General features: G+C 40.0%; 2 protein-coding genes and 1 long non-coding RNA gene across 4 annotated transcripts; 2 read left to right on the forward strand and 1 right to left on the reverse strand.

Annotated features, from left to right (window-relative positions):
* The first annotated feature begins 883 nt into the window (after positions 1–883).
* Positions 884–6,862, forward strand: agxta (alanine--glyoxylate and serine--pyruvate aminotransferase a). Its single transcript, XM_061780205.1, has 11 exons — positions 884–1,329; positions 2,389–2,581; positions 3,600–3,664; positions 3,724–3,824; positions 3,893–3,963; positions 4,729–4,813; positions 5,065–5,163; positions 5,244–5,313; positions 5,416–5,511; positions 5,622–5,750; positions 6,350–6,862. Exons 1-11 carry the CDS (start codon positions 1,171–1,173, stop codon positions 6,455–6,457), a joined length of 1,176 nt encoding a protein of 391 aa, XP_061636189.1. The 5' UTR covers positions 884–1,170; the 3' UTR covers positions 6,458–6,862.
* A 448-nt stretch (positions 6,863–7,310) lies between these two features.
* On the forward strand, positions 7,311–17,002 carry cep63 (centrosomal protein 63). Of its 2 annotated transcripts, none has more exons than XM_061780193.1 (13): positions 7,311–7,729; positions 8,285–8,462; positions 8,772–8,867; positions 9,469–9,594; positions 10,327–10,419; positions 11,123–11,290; positions 11,354–11,436; positions 11,774–11,917; positions 12,000–12,093; positions 12,601–12,666; positions 12,860–13,044; positions 14,473–14,683; positions 16,791–17,002. In XM_061780193.1, exons 1-13 carry the CDS (start codon positions 7,689–7,691, stop codon positions 16,956–16,958), a joined length of 1,653 nt encoding a protein of 550 aa, XP_061636177.1. In that variant the 5' UTR covers positions 7,311–7,688; the 3' UTR covers positions 16,959–17,002. The 2 variants fall into 2 exon arrangements, with proteins under 2 accessions (XP_061636177.1, XP_061636178.1); XM_061780194.1 differs by having other exon boundaries at positions 14,473–14,644.
* LOC133481169 (uncharacterized) lies at positions 16,981–17,907 on the reverse strand. The gene is made up of 3 exons (XR_009789468.1): positions 17,893–17,907; positions 17,513–17,757; positions 16,981–17,120 (listed from the first exon to the last, which is right to left on the reverse strand). It is a non-coding gene; the product is annotated as an uncharacterized LOC133481169 (long non-coding RNA).
* Between the last annotated feature and the right edge of the window lie 611 nt (positions 17,908–18,518).

Below are 18,518 nucleotides of genomic sequence, written 5' to 3' on the forward strand. Positions count from 1 at the left end.
TCACATATTATACAAATATGTATATTTGAAGCTCTTTTGGCTGCTAACATATGTATATTTGTATATATTATATGCATACATGGAGTAAATAAATATGTATATTTGTATAATATATAAACGCTAGACTATTTCAAAATGTATCAAAAACTACCATCCAAACTATAATAAAAGAAATCCCCCCCCCCCAAAAAAAAAACTATACTATAAAGATGCTCCTTCTTTGTATGGTATACATTTTTGTATCTTTTTTCTTTGAAAAAGTTCAAACTTCCTTGTATTTGTTTAATAAATATTAAAAGGTATGTAAAAGTGTATTTAAAATTATACCATAGGTTTTATATTATATAATGAAAACACATTTGTGCAATATATCTTAACTTGTATTAGATTGTAAATATTGTAGCATATTCAAACTACATTATACATTTATTATACAACTAATGTATAATGAAATGTCTAAATATACAAATTGGAATGTTTAAATATTTATTGTACAAATATATTTTGCATCTACTTTTTATAATATGGATATTATTTTCATTATTTACATTTTTTTTAAATGTTTCAATATTCAAACTTTAAAATAAAAAAAATATATATTAAAATTACAAATATTTTGCTTTTAAACTTAGAATGTTTTAAAGATTTTTAAATGATACAAATTTTATAGTAAAACAAATGTATACTATATCTCCATCCATCCATCCATTTTCTGCACCGCTTATCCTCAAGAAGTTTTTTGTGTATTTAGTTTAATAATATTAATATTGTACATATTTTGTCATTTATCATAACAATACACAAATATATAGTCAAAATTTTAGATTAGACATTTTGTATATTTTTATATTCATATATATTAATTTTTATATATTTGGTCTTCTAGATTCTTAAAAGAACAAATATAGTGATACATAAACTAAGAATAGATTAAGGCTAAATTTATCATCATGTATGACTAAACCTTAGTAGTTACAACTTGATTGGATTATACATTAAAGCTAAAAAAAAAAAATGTTTTTAAAGAATTGCAGTCATCCATGAATGATTAACACAGACGGACGAGCTAAGGTTAACGTCGAGACAAGCACAAAGACAAACAAAAAATTGGGAAACTGAGCACTTCGCGGGCTGGATGGTGTTCACACTGCTATCCTCACGTCTAACAACATGTCTTCCCGGACGGTTCCACCGCCGCAACGTCTGCGGACCCACCTGACGGTTCCTCACCGTCACATGTTTGGACCCGGACCCTCCAATGTTCCGCTGCGCATCTTGCAGGCCGGCGCCAATCCCGTTATTGGACACATGCATCCAGAGACTTTTGAGGTAAACTGAACTGGGGGAAAAACACCCAATTGTGTTTTTATTGTCAATGAAACACATGGATATGTTAAAGAAATAATCAGGACTTTTGACCCCATGGTACTTTGTTTTGTGTAATCCCAAACTAGTCTACGTTAAACACTGACTATGTCATCTTGTGTCCTGGGTTCTCGATTAAATGCAATGCATACTTTCAGCTTTTAGCGTGATGGGTCTAGATCCAGGATTTAGGTTGACTGGAAAGACTACTTTGGGTTCTAGGTTCAGACCTTAGAAGGATTTGGAAACCCTGGAACTGGGTGCTAGGTTGCGTAGTAGGTATAGGGTAAATGGGATGATTAAGTCCATGTTCTAGATAGACTGGAATGACTAGTTCTGAGTCGGTCTGAAAGCCTAGGTTGCGGTTTTCGAAGCATAGGACTCAGTCCTAGGTTGGGTTGAAGTTAAACGGTGATTGGGATGCCTCGGTCCAGGTTCGGGTTTTAAAAAGATTTTGAAGTCTTGTACAGTACTTGGTTCTGCGTTTGGTAGAAGGGTGACTGGAAAGACTAGTACTTGGTCTGACTAAATTGCATCTGAAAGGTTTTAGAAGGTTTTTGAAGCCTAGCTTGGATCTGAAAGAGCTTACAACATTTTTGGAAGCCTAGTAATTTCTCCTGAGTTCCTGAGTTCTAGCTTGGTCTGAAACTTTTGGGTATAGCCTGATTTGGAAGCCTTGGGGCAGGCTATAGGTTGATAACGTGTACAAGTCTTGGTATTAGGTTGAATGACTAGCCTAGCTTGAGGTTCTAGGCTGATTGTGATAGGTAATTCCTGGTTTAAGGTTGATTGGGCTGCCTTGATAGAAGTTACAGGGTGACTGCAATGCCTTAGTCCTGGTATTAGGTTCAATGATACACATGTAGCCATTTTAGTGTGACTTGGATGACAAGGCCAAGATACTCGGTTAGTCTTGCTTATTCCAGGTGAATGGGAGGGCTAGGTCCTGGTGCCATCTTAAAAAATGAGATGCCAAAGTCCTGGGACTTTGTTCGCCAGAATGCCTGTGTTGTCGTTTTGCAGATAATGGCCGACATCCGGAGCGGAATCCAGTACATGTTCCAGACTCGGAACCCGGTGACTTTGGCGGTGAGCGGCACGGGCCATGCCGCCATGGAGTGTGCAATCTTTAACGCTGTGGAGGCCGGCGATGGCGTGCTGGCGGCAGTCAATGGCATCTGGGGGGAGCGGGTAGCGGACATGGCAGAGAGGATAGGTAACAGCATTAGCTTGTAAGAGACTTTCTTGATGAGTATCACCCAAAATATAGAAGATGTGAAATTGGTAAAAGTGTCTGGTGAAATAATGTTTTGTTTGTTATAATTTGATTTTTTTTTCTCCCGTTTTAATCGTTTTACCCATTATCTAATGGCGCAATGATGAAATAAACTAATGTTCGCTAGTTAGCATTAAAACAATTTCTACGACCTCGTCTAACAGAGACCAAATAGGGCAGTTCCGTCTGAGAATTTGACTGTGAATTTTTCCCGTCTGCTGGTGTTCGGCAAGATGTTTTAATCATTTTTTTTCTCATGATACCGTTGCAAAATGATGACATACGCCTGTTCATGTTAGCTAGTCCGCATGAAAACAAATTGGAAATGCTGCAATCCACTCCAAAGGATACCAAATACAATGGTGCTTTTTGATACGAGTGACCCAACATATCTCTTTGAGATATGAGCCGTCGTTCGACCGAATTTTTATGCTTTGACTTGAGAGCACAGACTTGAGAGACGACCGCTGTGTGGTGGCAGTCAAGCCAACACACTTAACTATAAGCGGCCGTTTGGCAAATAGGGAACAAGTTCGTCAGAACAACCCCATCTTTGGAATACCATGGACATTTTCTGTCATTTCAGAACTAGTACAAGCATATTAGCAACTAGGGTTTCAAAGGGGTGGCACTCAAGACAAAGCACACACAAAAATAAATAAATCAATCAATCAATCAATCAACCAAGCAACAGCTCATTACTCAAAAACCTAATTTGGGGTACTCATAAATCAAGGTTGCACTGTACTTGCATGACATCTAGTTGTTTGGGTCAGAATTATTGGGAAAAATACATATTTCCTCCCAACCATATTGTAGGTCCCTTTTAAGGACCAGCCTTCAATTTTGAAAATTCCTGGTTTATTCACATAAATTCTCAGAAAGTTTACAACATTGCAAAGTCCCAGAATTTTGCATCCCTATTAGCAACTCAATGCTACTGTTTTCCACTCAACAGGCGCTCGGGTAAACACCATTGTTGCGCCCCCTGGGGGATTCTTCACCAACACAGAAATCGAGCAGGTAAAACGACACAAACGCTAACAAGTCAATGAGGTCAAATGACTGACATGTTGCGGTAGGCGTTATCCAAACACAGGCCTGCGCTGTTTTTCCTGGCCCACGGAGAGTCATCCACCGGCGTCCTGCACCCGCTGGACGGCATCGGACAACTCTGTCACAAGTAAGAACAATAAGAATTTAAAGCAGCAGCATAATACGATTATGACAATTAAATTTGCGCCTTGACAGGTACGACTGTTTGTTTCTGGTGGACTCTGTGGCATCCATGGGTGGAGCTCCAGTGTACATGGACCAACAAGGTGTGGCATTAAATCCGAAACAAGAATTTATTTTCACTTCGTTGTCGTCAAGCTTTTAAATACTCTTAACATATTTTTCTCGGTAACAACTCCCAATACAATATTTTTACATACTACTAATATTATGATAGAGTGATTGTGTGAATCATCAAATGTAACTATGATACATAATGATAACACGCTTTAATCTGATATAAAGCTAATACGTTCTATGAGCATTTTTGTTCGCAGTGATCACTGTTTGTGTGTGGGTTTTTGTTTTTTCACATTTTTGTTGGTAGTTTTCATGGGTACTTTGACATCAGACAAAAAAATTGCAATGTTTCATGCTTGTGAATCGATACTGCACAGTAAAATGATACAATAATGGTTTAGATAACAACCCTGATACGATATTGTTCCAACTATACAGCAATTGCTTTTATATAGCGGGAAAAAAAAAATCTACGATACATAAGGATATCGTCCTGATACAGTCAAGCATACAAAACGTTATGACTATGAAAAAATACTTTAGTTAAAGTTAATACTGTATGTCCGGTTACCTTCATTTTTCAGGCACAAGAAACTGATAGCTTTAGATGTAGTATCAGATTTGTAAATTTTTGTTCTTTTCACTGGTTAAATGGACAGTCATTGTACTGTAACACTACTTTTGACGCTTGCGTATCGATACTGCATTGTAAAGAGATACGACACATATTGATATATTGTTCATTGTTGTGTCGGTGTAAAAATGTGTTTCTCTCTATCGGCCACGTTTAGAGATCGACATCCTGTACACGGGTTCTCAGAAGGTTCTGAACGCCCCACCAGGAACAGCACCCATCTCCTTCAGTGAGCGAGCATGGTGAGACCCCAAAAACAAGCCTCCATTTTCAAGCATCTTACAGTATAATTGTAGAAAATGAAGAGTATTAGACGTGTAGATCCCCACGTCAGTCAACTCGGGGAGGGGGGGGGGGGGGGATTTTTAATGTAGAAATGCAGGAAAACAGCAAGAAACATGAGCGTGCACAAAAACTTTGATGTGCATAACGTTGGGGATCAACATGTCATTTGTCACTTTCAATGCTGTTTTATGACCGATTTCGCCCACAGTCGTAAAATATTCAACCGCAGCACAAAGCCGGTGTCATTCCTCTTGGACCTGAGCTGGCTGTCAAACTACTGGGGATGCAACGGAGAAGCCACCCGAGTGTAAGAATGCCATTAAAAATATAACAAAACTGAAATATTTTCATGAATGAATCAACTCATCCTTCTTCTCCAATGCACAGGTACCACCACACGGGCCCTGTCTCCGCTTTCTACTCCCTCAGGGAGAGCCTGGCCATCCTGGTGGAGGAGGTGAGGTGACCGGTCAGCATTTTAGTGGCTGAAAAGACTGAACTGTATTGTACGCAGTAAATATTTAATAGTGAGGGAAACAATCTATCTGCTGCTTGGTAGGGTCTAGAACATTCCTGGGAGAGACACAGGAAAGTGGCTGAGTATTTCCACACCTGTCTGGAACGTATGGGACTCAAACTCTTCGTGGAGGATAAGGTGAAACATTAACAGTTGTTTTAAATAAAAAAAACTGCTGAGTGGACAAATCATCTCATAATAATAACGTTTGTAATAGTTTCTAATGATGTTTGTTTGGTTTCTCCAAGGCGTTGAGGTTGCCGACAGTGACGACAATCATGGCGCCACATGGATATGACTGGAAGGATATCACAGCCTACGTCATGAAGACGCACAACCTGGAGATCTCCGGAGGGCTTGGACCCTCCGCCGGCATGGTAGTGCAACTTACCCATCTACCTGGCTAGTTCCTAGCTAGTTTCCTACCTATCTAGCTAGAAACGTGGCTAACTGGTCCCTAACTGAGTTGTCAAACAACTTGGCCTGCTACCGATTTACCCATCTAGCCAGCATGTCACTTACCTATCTATCTAGCAACCTTACTAGGTACCCACCTACCTACCACATCAGTTACCTGTCTAGCTCGCATGTCACCTACCTATCAATCGAGCAAACTATCGTGGCACCAAACTACAACCAGCAAACTACCCGCTACCCACCTACCTGTCTAGAAACCTAGCTAAACACCTACACTAACTATTTAGCTAGCATGTCACTTACCTATCTAGCTAACATTTCAGCTACTCATCGATCTAATGTACCTAGCAACCAACCATGCTACCCACCCAACTATCTAACTAGCATGTGATCTATGTAGGGTTAGAAACCAACTTAGGTACCCACTTTTATCTAGAAAACTAACCAACTACTTTAGCTAGAATATCACCCATCCATCTATCTAGCTACTAGCTAGGTACCCACCTGCCTATCTAGCTAGCATGTCACCTAGCAACTTAACGTGTGTTGGCCTCTGCAGGTGCTACGCGTTGGTCTGATGGGTTGCAACAGCAGCGTTTCGGGTGCGGACATGGTGCTGGCAGCTCTGAGGGACGCGCTGACGCACTGTCACAAGAGCAAAGTTTGACGCTTAAGATTACAACAATAGTAGTTTGACACTGTAACTTACAATTTGACATAATTACTGACATTTCTTTTTCCATTTTAAGTATGAAAGGTGCTATATAAATAAAGGTTTGATTGATTTGACTCTCACTCATACAATTCTCCAACTAAGAGGCCAACAGTGCTTGCTTCAAGCTGTTTCTTTACAGGCGTATTCAAAACCTCTTAATTTTTGAGAATGAAAACAGACAGCATGAGTACAATATGAAAACAACAACAACAAAATTATAATTGTGGTCATTTGTTTTTATTGAATATCCCCGGGCTCCTTTTTTAAAATATATAATTTATGTATGAATTACTATATTGTCAATTTGTCTGTTCTTTTGTCAATTGATTATTTTTCAATAAAGATTGTTAAGTTTAATGTGTGTTAAATGTTAAAAAAAAAACAGTCCTTGCTGCTTCTATACGACGTGATGACGTCGCCGACATGGACCATCAGCTGGTGGCTATCTATGACCAGTCTAGAAGTCGTATTTTTTTTTTTTTTACAGTACTATCAGGTTGATCAGGGTAAATATTTTACTAAGGTTCAACGAGCTGGCTGATAGCTGTCGACAGTTAGACTTTAGAGCTATAAACCCTGTGTAAATGTTGACTAGACACTTTTCGTTGTTTCCATGGTTTCCATCCACTTCTTTACGTATGACGTGAACGTCGAAGGACTGTGGCTGCTACTTTTTTTTAGCATAGCCGCCTGCGTATAGCGTAATTTCATGTTACTGCATAAAACAATAGAAATCCAGCTTCAGGCACTAGAAAATAACAAAAGTAAAGAAATAAAATGAAAGTTGGCATCCACTCTCGCTGCTTCCGGAGCACGCGATGACGTTTACAAAGGGGCGGGCTTAGCGTTAAAATAGGAAGTCGTTTACATTTTGATTTGTTTTTGTTTTGTGTTGTTGTTTTTGTTCACCTATTTTAAAAGTTGAATCGCTTAAATATGTTCATTTACATACGTTTCACGAGCTAGCTGCTAGCAGTTATCCTTTTGGAGACCTAAACTATTAAGCGTGGCGTCACGTCGCTTTGAACGTTTTCGTGGCGCCACAGAGGTTGGTTAGCTTGGTGCTTGCTAACCCACCGTTTCGCCAAATGCGTGCAACTTGTGGACTTTATTTACCAAACTGTATGGTCTAGTCAGGCTATATAGTGAATATTAAATCCTTGGAAGACATTTGTAAGCTCAAATGGAGGCGTGTTTGGGCTCGTTGCTGAATTCGGACCTCAGGTTTGCGTGATGCTACTTGTTTACTGACTTGTGATGGGTTGCATGACAATTGGTCCTCTTGGACTGACCCTGGGTGGTCAACTGGTATTCGGGTAGGATTCAAAGAAGCTGTAATTTACATCATTAAGACATATATTTTAATTTGAAAGCTTGCATTTTTAAGTTAAGTTTTATTTTCAAGTAATTTGCATATAATAAGGAAAATGTAAGGAAATTGTGTGAAAACAGTAAATGTGCACTGACTCGTCTCAAAAACTACTTCGCCAGTAGGTTCACATGTCAGATGTGCTCACAAAGTGCTTATCACACCAATTTCAAGCTTCAAGATTTATTATGGTCTGTTTTTTAGTTTGAAAAAAAAGCTAGTTTTTACATTTGTCAAAAAAAGTTTATTTAAAAAAAAAAGTAAAGTGGATAAATTTATTGTAAATTTATTGCAAAGTGCAGTTGTCCTAGGTATGCACTTTTGAGGACCTGTTGTCCGTCCACCCTTGTGATGGTGGCTATTTCACTTGTTTGTTTGCTTGTTTTCTGTGTTCTCCGCGTATTCTTCAGCTCTGTTCTGTCGGTGTGCGAGCCGGAGCTCCAGGAGCTGATGCGGCAGATCGACATCATGATGAGCCAGCAGAGGAGCGAGTGGGAGGCGCAGATGCGGGACGTCCAGCTGCGGCTGAAGGGTAGCCAGGAGGAGATGTCCGCTTCCAGGGTGCTCCTCCATCGCAAGGACCTGGAGGTAGCGCACACTTGGAGGAGGGCGGGGACATGTTCGAGGGACGTGTGACACCGTCTTGTAACAAGTTTTCTGTAAATGTGTGTGCATGCGTATGTGATTGAGTGATTGTGTGTAGTAATGTGTTTTGAGGCATGTGTTTATAGTAATATCTATTAATGTGTGTGTTTGTGTATTCATGCATTTGAGTGTATCGGTATGTCTCTGTGTGTATGAATATGCCTGTGTGTATTAATGTGTGTTGATGTGTAGGAGTGTGTGTACCAGTTTGATGCTGACACTTTGACTTTGTTGTTGGCGTTCCCGTTGTAGATCGGGGTTCTCCGCAAGCAGCTGCAGGAGTCCCAGACCGGACGACAGGACCTGGCAACCAAGTACGAGAAGCAGCTGGGGAAAGTCAGCGACGAGGTAAGGCGCTTGTGTGTCACGCTTTCGCCCAGCGAGCCGGCATCGTTTTATGAACAACACAAAAGAAAGCAAGCATACATGCACATACAGTAATTACAGTGGATATAAAAAAAATCTATACATCCCTGTTCAAATGCCTGATTTTTGTGATTTAAGTAAAATGATACCATGATTAATCATTTCATAACTTTGAGGCTTTTCCTGAAATGTGTTTTTTTTTTTTTGCTTCTTAGCTAAAGTATTTTCTCTTTAATGCCTTGGAAATTATATTTTACACTTCTCCTGACTTGAGCCTTTTGAACAATGAGGAAGGAAAATGTCATGAAAAGCCTAATAGAACATCTGAACTTTATTTGGGATTAATCAGAGGCACATTAATTGGTGCCAGGTGTGTGCTGACTCCTGTTTAACATGAGTTTTAATGTGATTGGTTCATTCTGAACCCACACACAATTATGAGAGGGTTGTATACACTTGTGCAACCGCATTATCTCAGTTTTTATTTCTACTTCTCCTCTCTAAAAGATTTCATTTAAAAAAAAAAAAAAAAAAAAAATACTTTGAAATGATTTATGTATGTATATTATTTTTTCCCCCTCAGTTGGACAAGTTAAAGCGGAGTTATCAGAAGCTTGAACGCAGACGTGTGAGGAAGTCCAACAGTGAGGAATCAAAATCCAAAGAGGAGGACGAGTCTGAAGTCAGGATGCTCAATGACAAGCTTGAGGTACTCTATAGACCTTTTCAACACGCCGTCACACGTACTTCAGGGCCGCAAAAGCCGAAGCGTTCTCCGATGGCACCATGAGTAAGCAACCCTTCAATGTCATTTGACCAAATAATGTAATTTACATTTCAACAGGTTAGATAATTCCAAAATAGATGTGCTGCAAACTTAAGACATTTAACATGACCTTTGCAGTTCAATTGGATATAGCTTTTAAAGGTCCCCTTCTATCAATTAAAAAAAACAAAAAACAATCTTTTGTCTTTTTATTAGGTTCACAAGATATTGGTTGAAAATGCCCAGAATGTCCTTTAGTCAAGCAATTCAAGTTGTTCTTTTTCACCTGGCATTTGGATGGCCCGGATTTCTCTTTAATATGTGACATGGAAATAAGCTTTGCTGTGATTGTATCGCCCTTCTCTTCAGTTTAAATACGGAAAAAAGCTTTGCTCTGATTGGCCGTTGGCGGTATCTTGGCGTTCATAGCGACCTCGCGGTTGGATTATTCGATGTGGCGTCTTAATATCATCGTGAACTTGAAGCAGGTCAGCGGTAGACAGTCACTTTTTTGCCATCCAGATGTATGCCCAGTCATTGTTTACCAACATTTTGAAATGCACTATTAGTATCTGAAATGCACTATTAATATAATACTTACTTTCTGTGTATGTGCCTTTGCTGCCACCTACTGGTGATGTGACTGACTCCCGCCCTGGTGCTGTCGTGCTGCAGGAGTACAGTCAGAGTTTGGTCATCTACCAGAAGCAGCTGGCAGAGTTGGAGGCCCATAAGAAGAGTCTGAATGATGAGCTCGCACACGTCAAAGTAAACACACCTTAGCACTTTAGTTATGTAATTAAATGATGATTTTGATATTTTTTCTCATATTTTACGTTTTTGTTTTGTATCTTAAAAAATATATTTTTGTTGTAAACACTGTAAATATTATTATTATTATTATTATAATAAACTAAAGAGACTTTTAGTTGAATGATTTTAATATTTAGAAATTGTGTAATATGTATTTGCTTATTTGTCATTGGTTTATACTGTATCATGGATTTGTTGATTTCAATTTGACTTTTTTCATGTTTTAAAATTAATTCACGTCATTTTAATGTTTTAATTCATTGTTTTAAATTTATCATGAATTATAACGTATTTTAACTAATAACATGTATAAAGTTGTAGTAGTTAAGATGATCTCTGGAATTAAATTTACATAATAAATATATATAATTACTTAGTTTCAATGCATGTATAATCATCTCACAATTGAAATTTTTATACAAGTACTTATCTTTTTCAGATTTGATTCTATATTTCTATTTTATGTTTTATGGACTATCAATAATTTTAACAAAATTTGTCTATTGTGGTTTGTATATTTTACACATTCATTAGTCATTCTGAATGATTCATTTTTTGTAATGACCCCATTCAGATCAAAGGAAATCAATATAAGTTTCATAGATTCAAAATATATGTAATTATTGAGATTTGTAATATAACTATTTGTCATGTCCAGGCGCAGGGTGCATCCGAGCGCCAACACGCCACATGCTGCTCCGACGTTCAGCATATGCGCGCTCAGCTGGAAAAAGTTCACCATGAGCTGCACACGCAGGAACTCGAACGGGAACGCTTGCGAGCCCTGGAGAACCCGCGCTTGGCAAACGACCGCAGGGAGCAACAGGTAAAGGACGACACCTTGGTGACAAAGGTTTTGGGACGCCTCGCCAACGTGTGTGACTGACAGGACAAAGCGGAGGAGATTGCAAGGCTTCACAATGATGTTGGCACACTCAAACACGTGCTGCACGACAAAGAGCAAGTCATACGGTGGGTAATTTACTATGCACGTGTGTGTGCGCGAGTGCGAGCGCTTGTGTGACTTAATGTGTGTGTGCGCGCGTATATTCAAGTGTACGTGTGTTGGTGTGTGAGCGAATGAGTGACTTGTGTGTGCATGTATTATTGTGTGTGAGTGATTGGGCGAGTGTATTAATGCGTGTAGTAATGCGCGTGTGTGTGCAGTAAAGTGTATTACTGTGTGTCTATTAATGTATGTAGTAGTGTGTGTATAGCAGCGTGTATTCATAAATGTGTGTGTGTTCCACTGAGTATTAATGTTTGTGTTAATGAATGAATTCATTCATTCCTTATTAATGTGTTTCAGGTCATTAGAGGAGCGTGTGGCGTGTCGCGACTTTGCCGGCGCGGAGAAGCTTTGCGAGGATCTCGAGAGGACGTCCGCAGAGCTCGACCGCGCTCGCACGTGTGAGGCTCACCTCAACAGCCAAGTGATGCGACTCAAACAGAGGTAACTGACCAACCACCTCCGTCTGGTTTGCATGTTGTTGTTCTTTTAAAGTCTCTTCACTAAGGCGTGTTTTTTTTCTCAGACTGGAGGAGATGAGCGTCCAGCACATGAAGTCGGGACAAGAAGCCAAGGTGCTAAAAGATGCCGTTGATTCTTCAGTAGCAGAAGTCAAAAAGGTGAGACATTCCCCCGCGCACGCACTAGTGAGACACCCTACCGAAAGTGACATCAGGCAGAACATAAACATTATGCTTAACGTTCCTCATCATTTAGTCCTTTAAGACTTCCTTTGCCGTTAGCAGGAAGTCAGAAATGTTCCCAAGACCGAGCGGGTGGATATCACGTGCTTGACATGAACGTAGCGCAGCTAGTATTGTGCAGGCGCAAGGAATGCCACACTTCAATTAAGGCAGAGCAACTTCGGAAATAAATTCACAAATATCAACCTTAGCGTGTATTCGTCGAATTCACACACTCATCATCAACAGGAAGAAACGCAAATAAGGAGCTAAGTTTAGCTTGATTTTTCGACAACGGAATGCATATATGAAACCTATAAATATATGTCATGATATCATTTAAAAAATAGATATCACAGATTTCATTTACAGCGGTAGTAACCCCAACGATAAATGAGAGTTTAATGTACATTGATCGTGTTTATATTTCCTGTGCATTCTCAGCTGCGAGAGGAGCTGTCGAGGGCGGAGCAGCGGCACGGTGAAGAAGTGGACGTCATGAGGAGGCAGGTTGGTTGTTGTCTGCGCTAACTGTAGCCACTGGCAGTCTAATTTACTGTCCTATGGTGATCATCACACATGTCTTCTCTGTGGTGACGTCTCACACACACAAAAAGACAAAGAGAAAGCAAATCAGGCTTGCGGAGTTAGTCCTGGAGATGCTCGCTGTGCTCAAGTCTCGCGAAGTCCTGTGTTCTTGCAGGCCGATGCGTCGCCTGCAGCGTCGCTGGCCTCCCTCAGGGAAAGCTGCGTGACGGAGCAGGACCACCCGCAGCTGAGGCCAGAGCTCGCGCAGACGCCTCGCCCTCCCCAGTGGGCCGCGGGCGGTGACAGGCCGGCGCCACACGGACACGCCAGCGGTGACAATTCCAAGACCCCTGTGGAAAGGTATTCCAATCCCAAAACTTTGGGATATTGGGCTTTCAGGTGAAATGTCCGGATTAACCTACAACGCGCTGTAATTTTTACAGATAAACTTCAGAAATTATCATTTGGTATATACACAGCCCTGACGTGAATAACGAAAATAATTCACAACAATACTGAATGTGAATAATTGACAGAGAGAACCCGAAACATACTTTGAATGCACAAGGTGCATGTAAGGACCGCCTACAAAACAATGACATCTGAAATGCAGGCAAAGAAAGAAAATCAATGAATTGAACCTAACAACACCACCACCAAGATTCCACCAGATGGTGCTAAAGTAATCATTGTACTGCTTGGGCCTCAGCACAAAAACAGAATAACAGAGGAAGGGTTCCCAAAAAACCCGAATGTCGAACTGCGAATATGCAAGAGTTTACTGTATATATAATAAATACATAAGAGAATATTCACAACAGGTCTTTGATCCACATATGGACCAATACATTTCCCAGGATGTCGACTTCTGTGCCCTTCTGAGACTCTTCTCGTCTCTCTGTATCTCGGCTGTTGCAACCTGCTGATGACAGCTCAGCAGCCGTTCCCTAAGAGAACATCTACTTTGAAACCTTGGCATCGCTGGGATCAGTGCGCCAATAAAACAAACCTGCAATTACTAAAAAGCTCAGACATGATTGGTAAAATCTGACATCCTTGTATGGATAAAGGCGTATTCTTGCAGGAATAAAGTCCTATTTTTGAAGAACGAAATTTCTTATAGAGCATGAGGGTGTTTGCCACGATAAAAGGTGCAATGATATGTATCTTCATTTTTATTGAGTTGTTAAAATATGACTTTCAATCTACAACGACTTTGTCTTTGAAAAATACAACCTTGTGCTCGTAAGAGTACAACTTTTTATCTCGACAAAATATGCATTAATGCTGTACTTGAATATAGGAAAACAAAATACATAGGATGCATGAATCAATTGAAATATATTGCATGTAAAAGTATTTGTTTATTTTTTTTTAACCCGAGTAATTGTTGAAAAACAAACAGTTCTCAAAGATTAAATGTATTGAACGTGAAAGTTAAAAAAACAACTGATTTGTACTTGTGTAGTGATTTTGTTTTTTGTGTATTTATTTATTTTTTATTTTTTCCCGCCTGCCACACTATGAAAATCACTGCTCTAAAAATGATTAATGAAAAATTACTTTATTATTGTAATATGACTTTTTTTCTTTAAAAATAGGCACTATTTAATTCCAATGGCATTGAGGAGTACGCATGATGATTACGTTTAATTGTCGGATTGTTCGGATAATGAGGGTGGGCTTGGAAGAATGTCTTCTGTGTAAGGGGTCCCTGGACCCAAAAAGTTTGCGAACCGCTGCTTTAAAGGACTTGTAAATGGTTATTAACGCCACTTTCTATTTCAGCGGCGATGTCGGCGAGGGGACTTCCTACGAGGGCGACATCCAGAATGTGTTCACTCAGCTTCGCTCGTCGGGCTCTCGGAGGCCACCCAGCAACAGGAGAATCTCTGGCGAGAACTCTACGCCGGCCGACCACACTCCAGAGGGATGCAGCTCCGCCTCGCCTTCGCCGCCGGTGAGCAGTTGCAAAAGTACAGCGAACCCCCACTTACAGGTACATCTCGACAAATTAGAATAGTGTCAAATACTTAATTGAGTTGGCTTGTTCAATTCAAAAGTGGAACTCAGATCATAGAGATGCACTTTACACAGAGTGAAATATGTCATGATTCTTTTAATATACAGTGGGTACAGAAAGTATTCAGACCCCATTAAAAGTTGGTGGAGGGCTGCAGTGATGGTTGACTTTCTAGAACTTCCTCTTATCTCCCGACTGCATCTTTGGAGCTCAGCCACAGTGATCTTTGGGTTCTTCTTCACCTCTCTCACCAAGGCTCTTCTCCGCCAAATGGTCAGTTTGGCCGGACGGCCAGCTCGAGGAAGGGTTCTGATGGTCCCAAACGTCTTCCATTTCAGGATTATGGAGGCCACTGTGCTCTTAGGAACCTTAGGTGCAGCAGATATGTTTTTGTAACCTTGGCCAGATCTGTGCCTTGCAACAGTTCTGTCTCTGAGCTCTTCAGGGAGTTCCTTTGACCTCATGATTCTCATTTGCTCTGACATGCACTGTGATCTGTAAAATCTTATATAGACAGGGGTGTGGCTTTCCTAGTCAAGTCCAATTAGCATAATCAAAAACAGCTGGACTCCAATGAAGGTGTAGAACCATCTCAAGGATGATCAGAAGAAATGGACAGCGCCCGAGTTAAATATGAGTGTCACAGCAAAGGGTCTGAATACTTCTGGCTGTGTGATATGTCAGTTTTTCTTTTTTAATAAATCGGCAAAAATTTCAACAACTCTGTTTTTTTCTGTCAATATGGGGTGCTGTGTGTAGATTAATGAGGATAAAAATTAACTTAAATGATTTTAACAAATGGCTGCAAAATAGTGAAAAATTGAAGGGGGTCTGAAAACTTTCCGTACCCACTGTATATGCATAATTTTGATGGTTATAGCCTACAGCAAACGTAAACACAATTCACCCTCTCAAGAAAATAGAATATACGTAACAAACACACAGCCCTCAGTTTTCATGTAGTGCGATGAAACCACGTTTGAACTTTTTGGCCTGACTTCCAAAAGGTAGGTTTGGCGCAAACACCATGACTACAGTGAAGCATGGTGGTGGCAGCATCTTGTGTTGTGGCTGTTTTTCTTTGGCTGGAACTCGGGCCTTAATCACAGTGGAGTGAATTATGAACAGTTCCAATCAGTATTAGCTAAAAACTTTCAAGCTTCTGCTGGAAAGCCCCAAAAATGTCAGCAAAAACGTCTACTCGAACAGCTGGAACCATAGTCAAGGTGGAGGGAATTATGAACAGTTCCAAATATCAGTCAGTGTTTGTACATAACCTTCAAGCTTCTGTTAGAAAGAAAAAACATGTCAGGAAAAGCCTACCAGAACAGCTGAGGCCTTAGTTCAGGTGGAGTGAATTATGAACTGTTCCAAATAGCAGTCAGTGTTAGCAAAAAAAAAATAATTCAGGTTTTTGCTAGAACAACAAACAAATCTCAGGAAAAGCCTACTACAACAGCAAGGGAATTAACTCATTCATTGCCAACCCTTCCTAGTTAACATGGCTATTTGACCTCTAAAGCCGTCAATGGCAGTGAACGTGTTAATCGAGGTGGAAGAAATTATGAACAGTTCAAAATAGCGATCAGTATTAGCGCGAAACCTTCAGGCTTCTGCTAGAAAAGCAAAACATGTAAGGAAAAGCCTACTAGAAGAGATTAACTATATTTGGGGTTAATCTGAGATTTTTAAATGGTGGCAGGTGTGTGCTGACTCCCATTTAACATGAGTTTGAATGTGATTGGTTACTTCTGAACACAGCCAAATCCTCAGAAGAGGGTGTGCACACTTGTGCCACCATGTCATTGGTCATTTTTACTCCCACCCCCCCAAAACGTTGGGAAATGATTTATCTTGGTTTCTTTTATTTATTCATTTTAAAATTTTTAACATCTCAAAACTTGTTTTTTGAACAGGGGTGTTTAGACGTTTTGCATCCACTATATCTGTTTCCAAATGTAGGCACTAATAAACACTCAAATCAAATACATTTATACTTGGTTACTACACACCACTGGCAGTGAGGCTCCTTCGATGTCCTCCCCGGGTGACGGGATCTAACTTAATTTTGGCATTTGCACAGGATGTTCGCCCGGCGTCTCCTCCGGTGGACGCCACGGTGTCTCGCTTCCTGGATGAGGAGAGGTTTCACTCCAAGGAGCTTCTGCACAAGCTGGACACGCACATCCTCGGCATGGGCGACAGCATCGCCGCCAGCATAGCCAAACGCCTCAACGCCAAGTCCTTGTGAAGGTGGAGGGGAGGGGGGAAAAAAATAAAATAAAAAAAAATCCAGCTTCCTGGATGAGGAGAGGTTTCACTCCAAGGAGCTTCTGCACAAGCTGGACACGCACATCCTCGGCATGGGCGACAGCATCGCCGCCAGCATAGCCAAACGCCTCAACGCCAAGTCCTTGTGAAGGTGGAGGGGAGGGGGGAAAAAAATAAAATAAAAAAAAATCCAATCTACTTTTTTTTTTTTTTTTTTTTTTTTAAATCACTTTGCACATTAAACATGTCTCAAAAGTGACGAGTTCTTCTACATCTCGTTTTTTGAAACATCAGGTGGAATACAAGTCTCAGTTAACTTCTGTTAATAATAGTGAAAACAATGAAACAGTCATAGTTTTAGATAAAAAACGTTTTCAAAAACAAATAACGCGTGATGATTTACACGGCTGCAACGATTAATCGAATAAGTTAAATCATTTGATGTAGCGCTGCATCTAACGACTATTTTAATAATCAAAAAAAGTTGAAAAATTCCATATTTTTTTATTTTTTTTTTAAAGGTTATTTGATCACCCTTGATAATCTGCCATCTTGTTTGGTCTCCATGGAACGGCATCACCAGCGCGGTCGTGTTTTCTTTAAGAGCCGCCGCGCTTCCTGCTCCTCAAGCCACACTTTTCCCAAAATGAGAGCGACATTCCTCAGCCTTCCAGAACCTCCGTGTGCCGCTCCTTGTTTTTATTCCGAACGGGATGGGAACGCCTCATTGTTCTGGAGGCCCGGCACGCTCCGGATGTGACGTATGACACTTTTCACTACTTAAAAAGAAAAATAGCAATACTGTAAGAAACACGCTAAAACAGTAGGGGTATCCGCATTTTTTTTCACAATGTAACACGCTTTGAGAATCACTGCTTCAGACGTGCAATGAGCTGCCATCTTGTGAGATTTACTGGGGCTTTTCCTCTGTGGTCTGGTGACATCGTCAAGGCCACCTGACCCGAGTGCATCAGCGCTGTCCTACAAGTGCCACCATCCGACCTCCGAGCAGCTACACTCGCTAAAACAAGCAAAAAAGCTCTGTTATGACAATAAATTGGTAATTGACCAGAAAAAGGGTCGAAATGTTACTAGAATAAAATTATTTAGTGCCCAAAAAGATGTAGTCTGAAAAAGTTGTACTTTAACAGGAAAAAAAGTAATTTTACAAGAAAAATGTTGCCTTTTTTCCCCAGAGAAAAAAGTACAATTATTAGAGCAAAAAAAAAGTCTTTTTTTGCAAAGAAAAACATATTTGAATAACTTTTCCAAGAAACAAAATCTAATTTCATAGTTACTTTTTTTTGCACAAATATTTTTTTCTTGTAACACTTGTATCATTCTGTTTTGTAACATTACAATTTTTGCTGTAACATCAGTTTGCAAAAAAAAAAAAATAATCCAAATACGTACAATACAACCCAAAAACATCTCTTTTTTGTGGGAAAAGAAATCACATTACAAACAAAATCTATAAGGGGAAAACATTAGAATAAACTTTGATGAATAACGTTGTAATTGATAATGTTGAAATATTATG

This window comes from Phyllopteryx taeniolatus, chromosome 7, assembly GCF_024500385.1.
Source record: "Phyllopteryx taeniolatus isolate TA_2022b chromosome 7, UOR_Ptae_1.2, whole genome shotgun sequence".
NCBI lineage: Eukaryota > Metazoa > Chordata > Actinopteri > Syngnathiformes > Syngnathidae > Phyllopteryx > Phyllopteryx taeniolatus.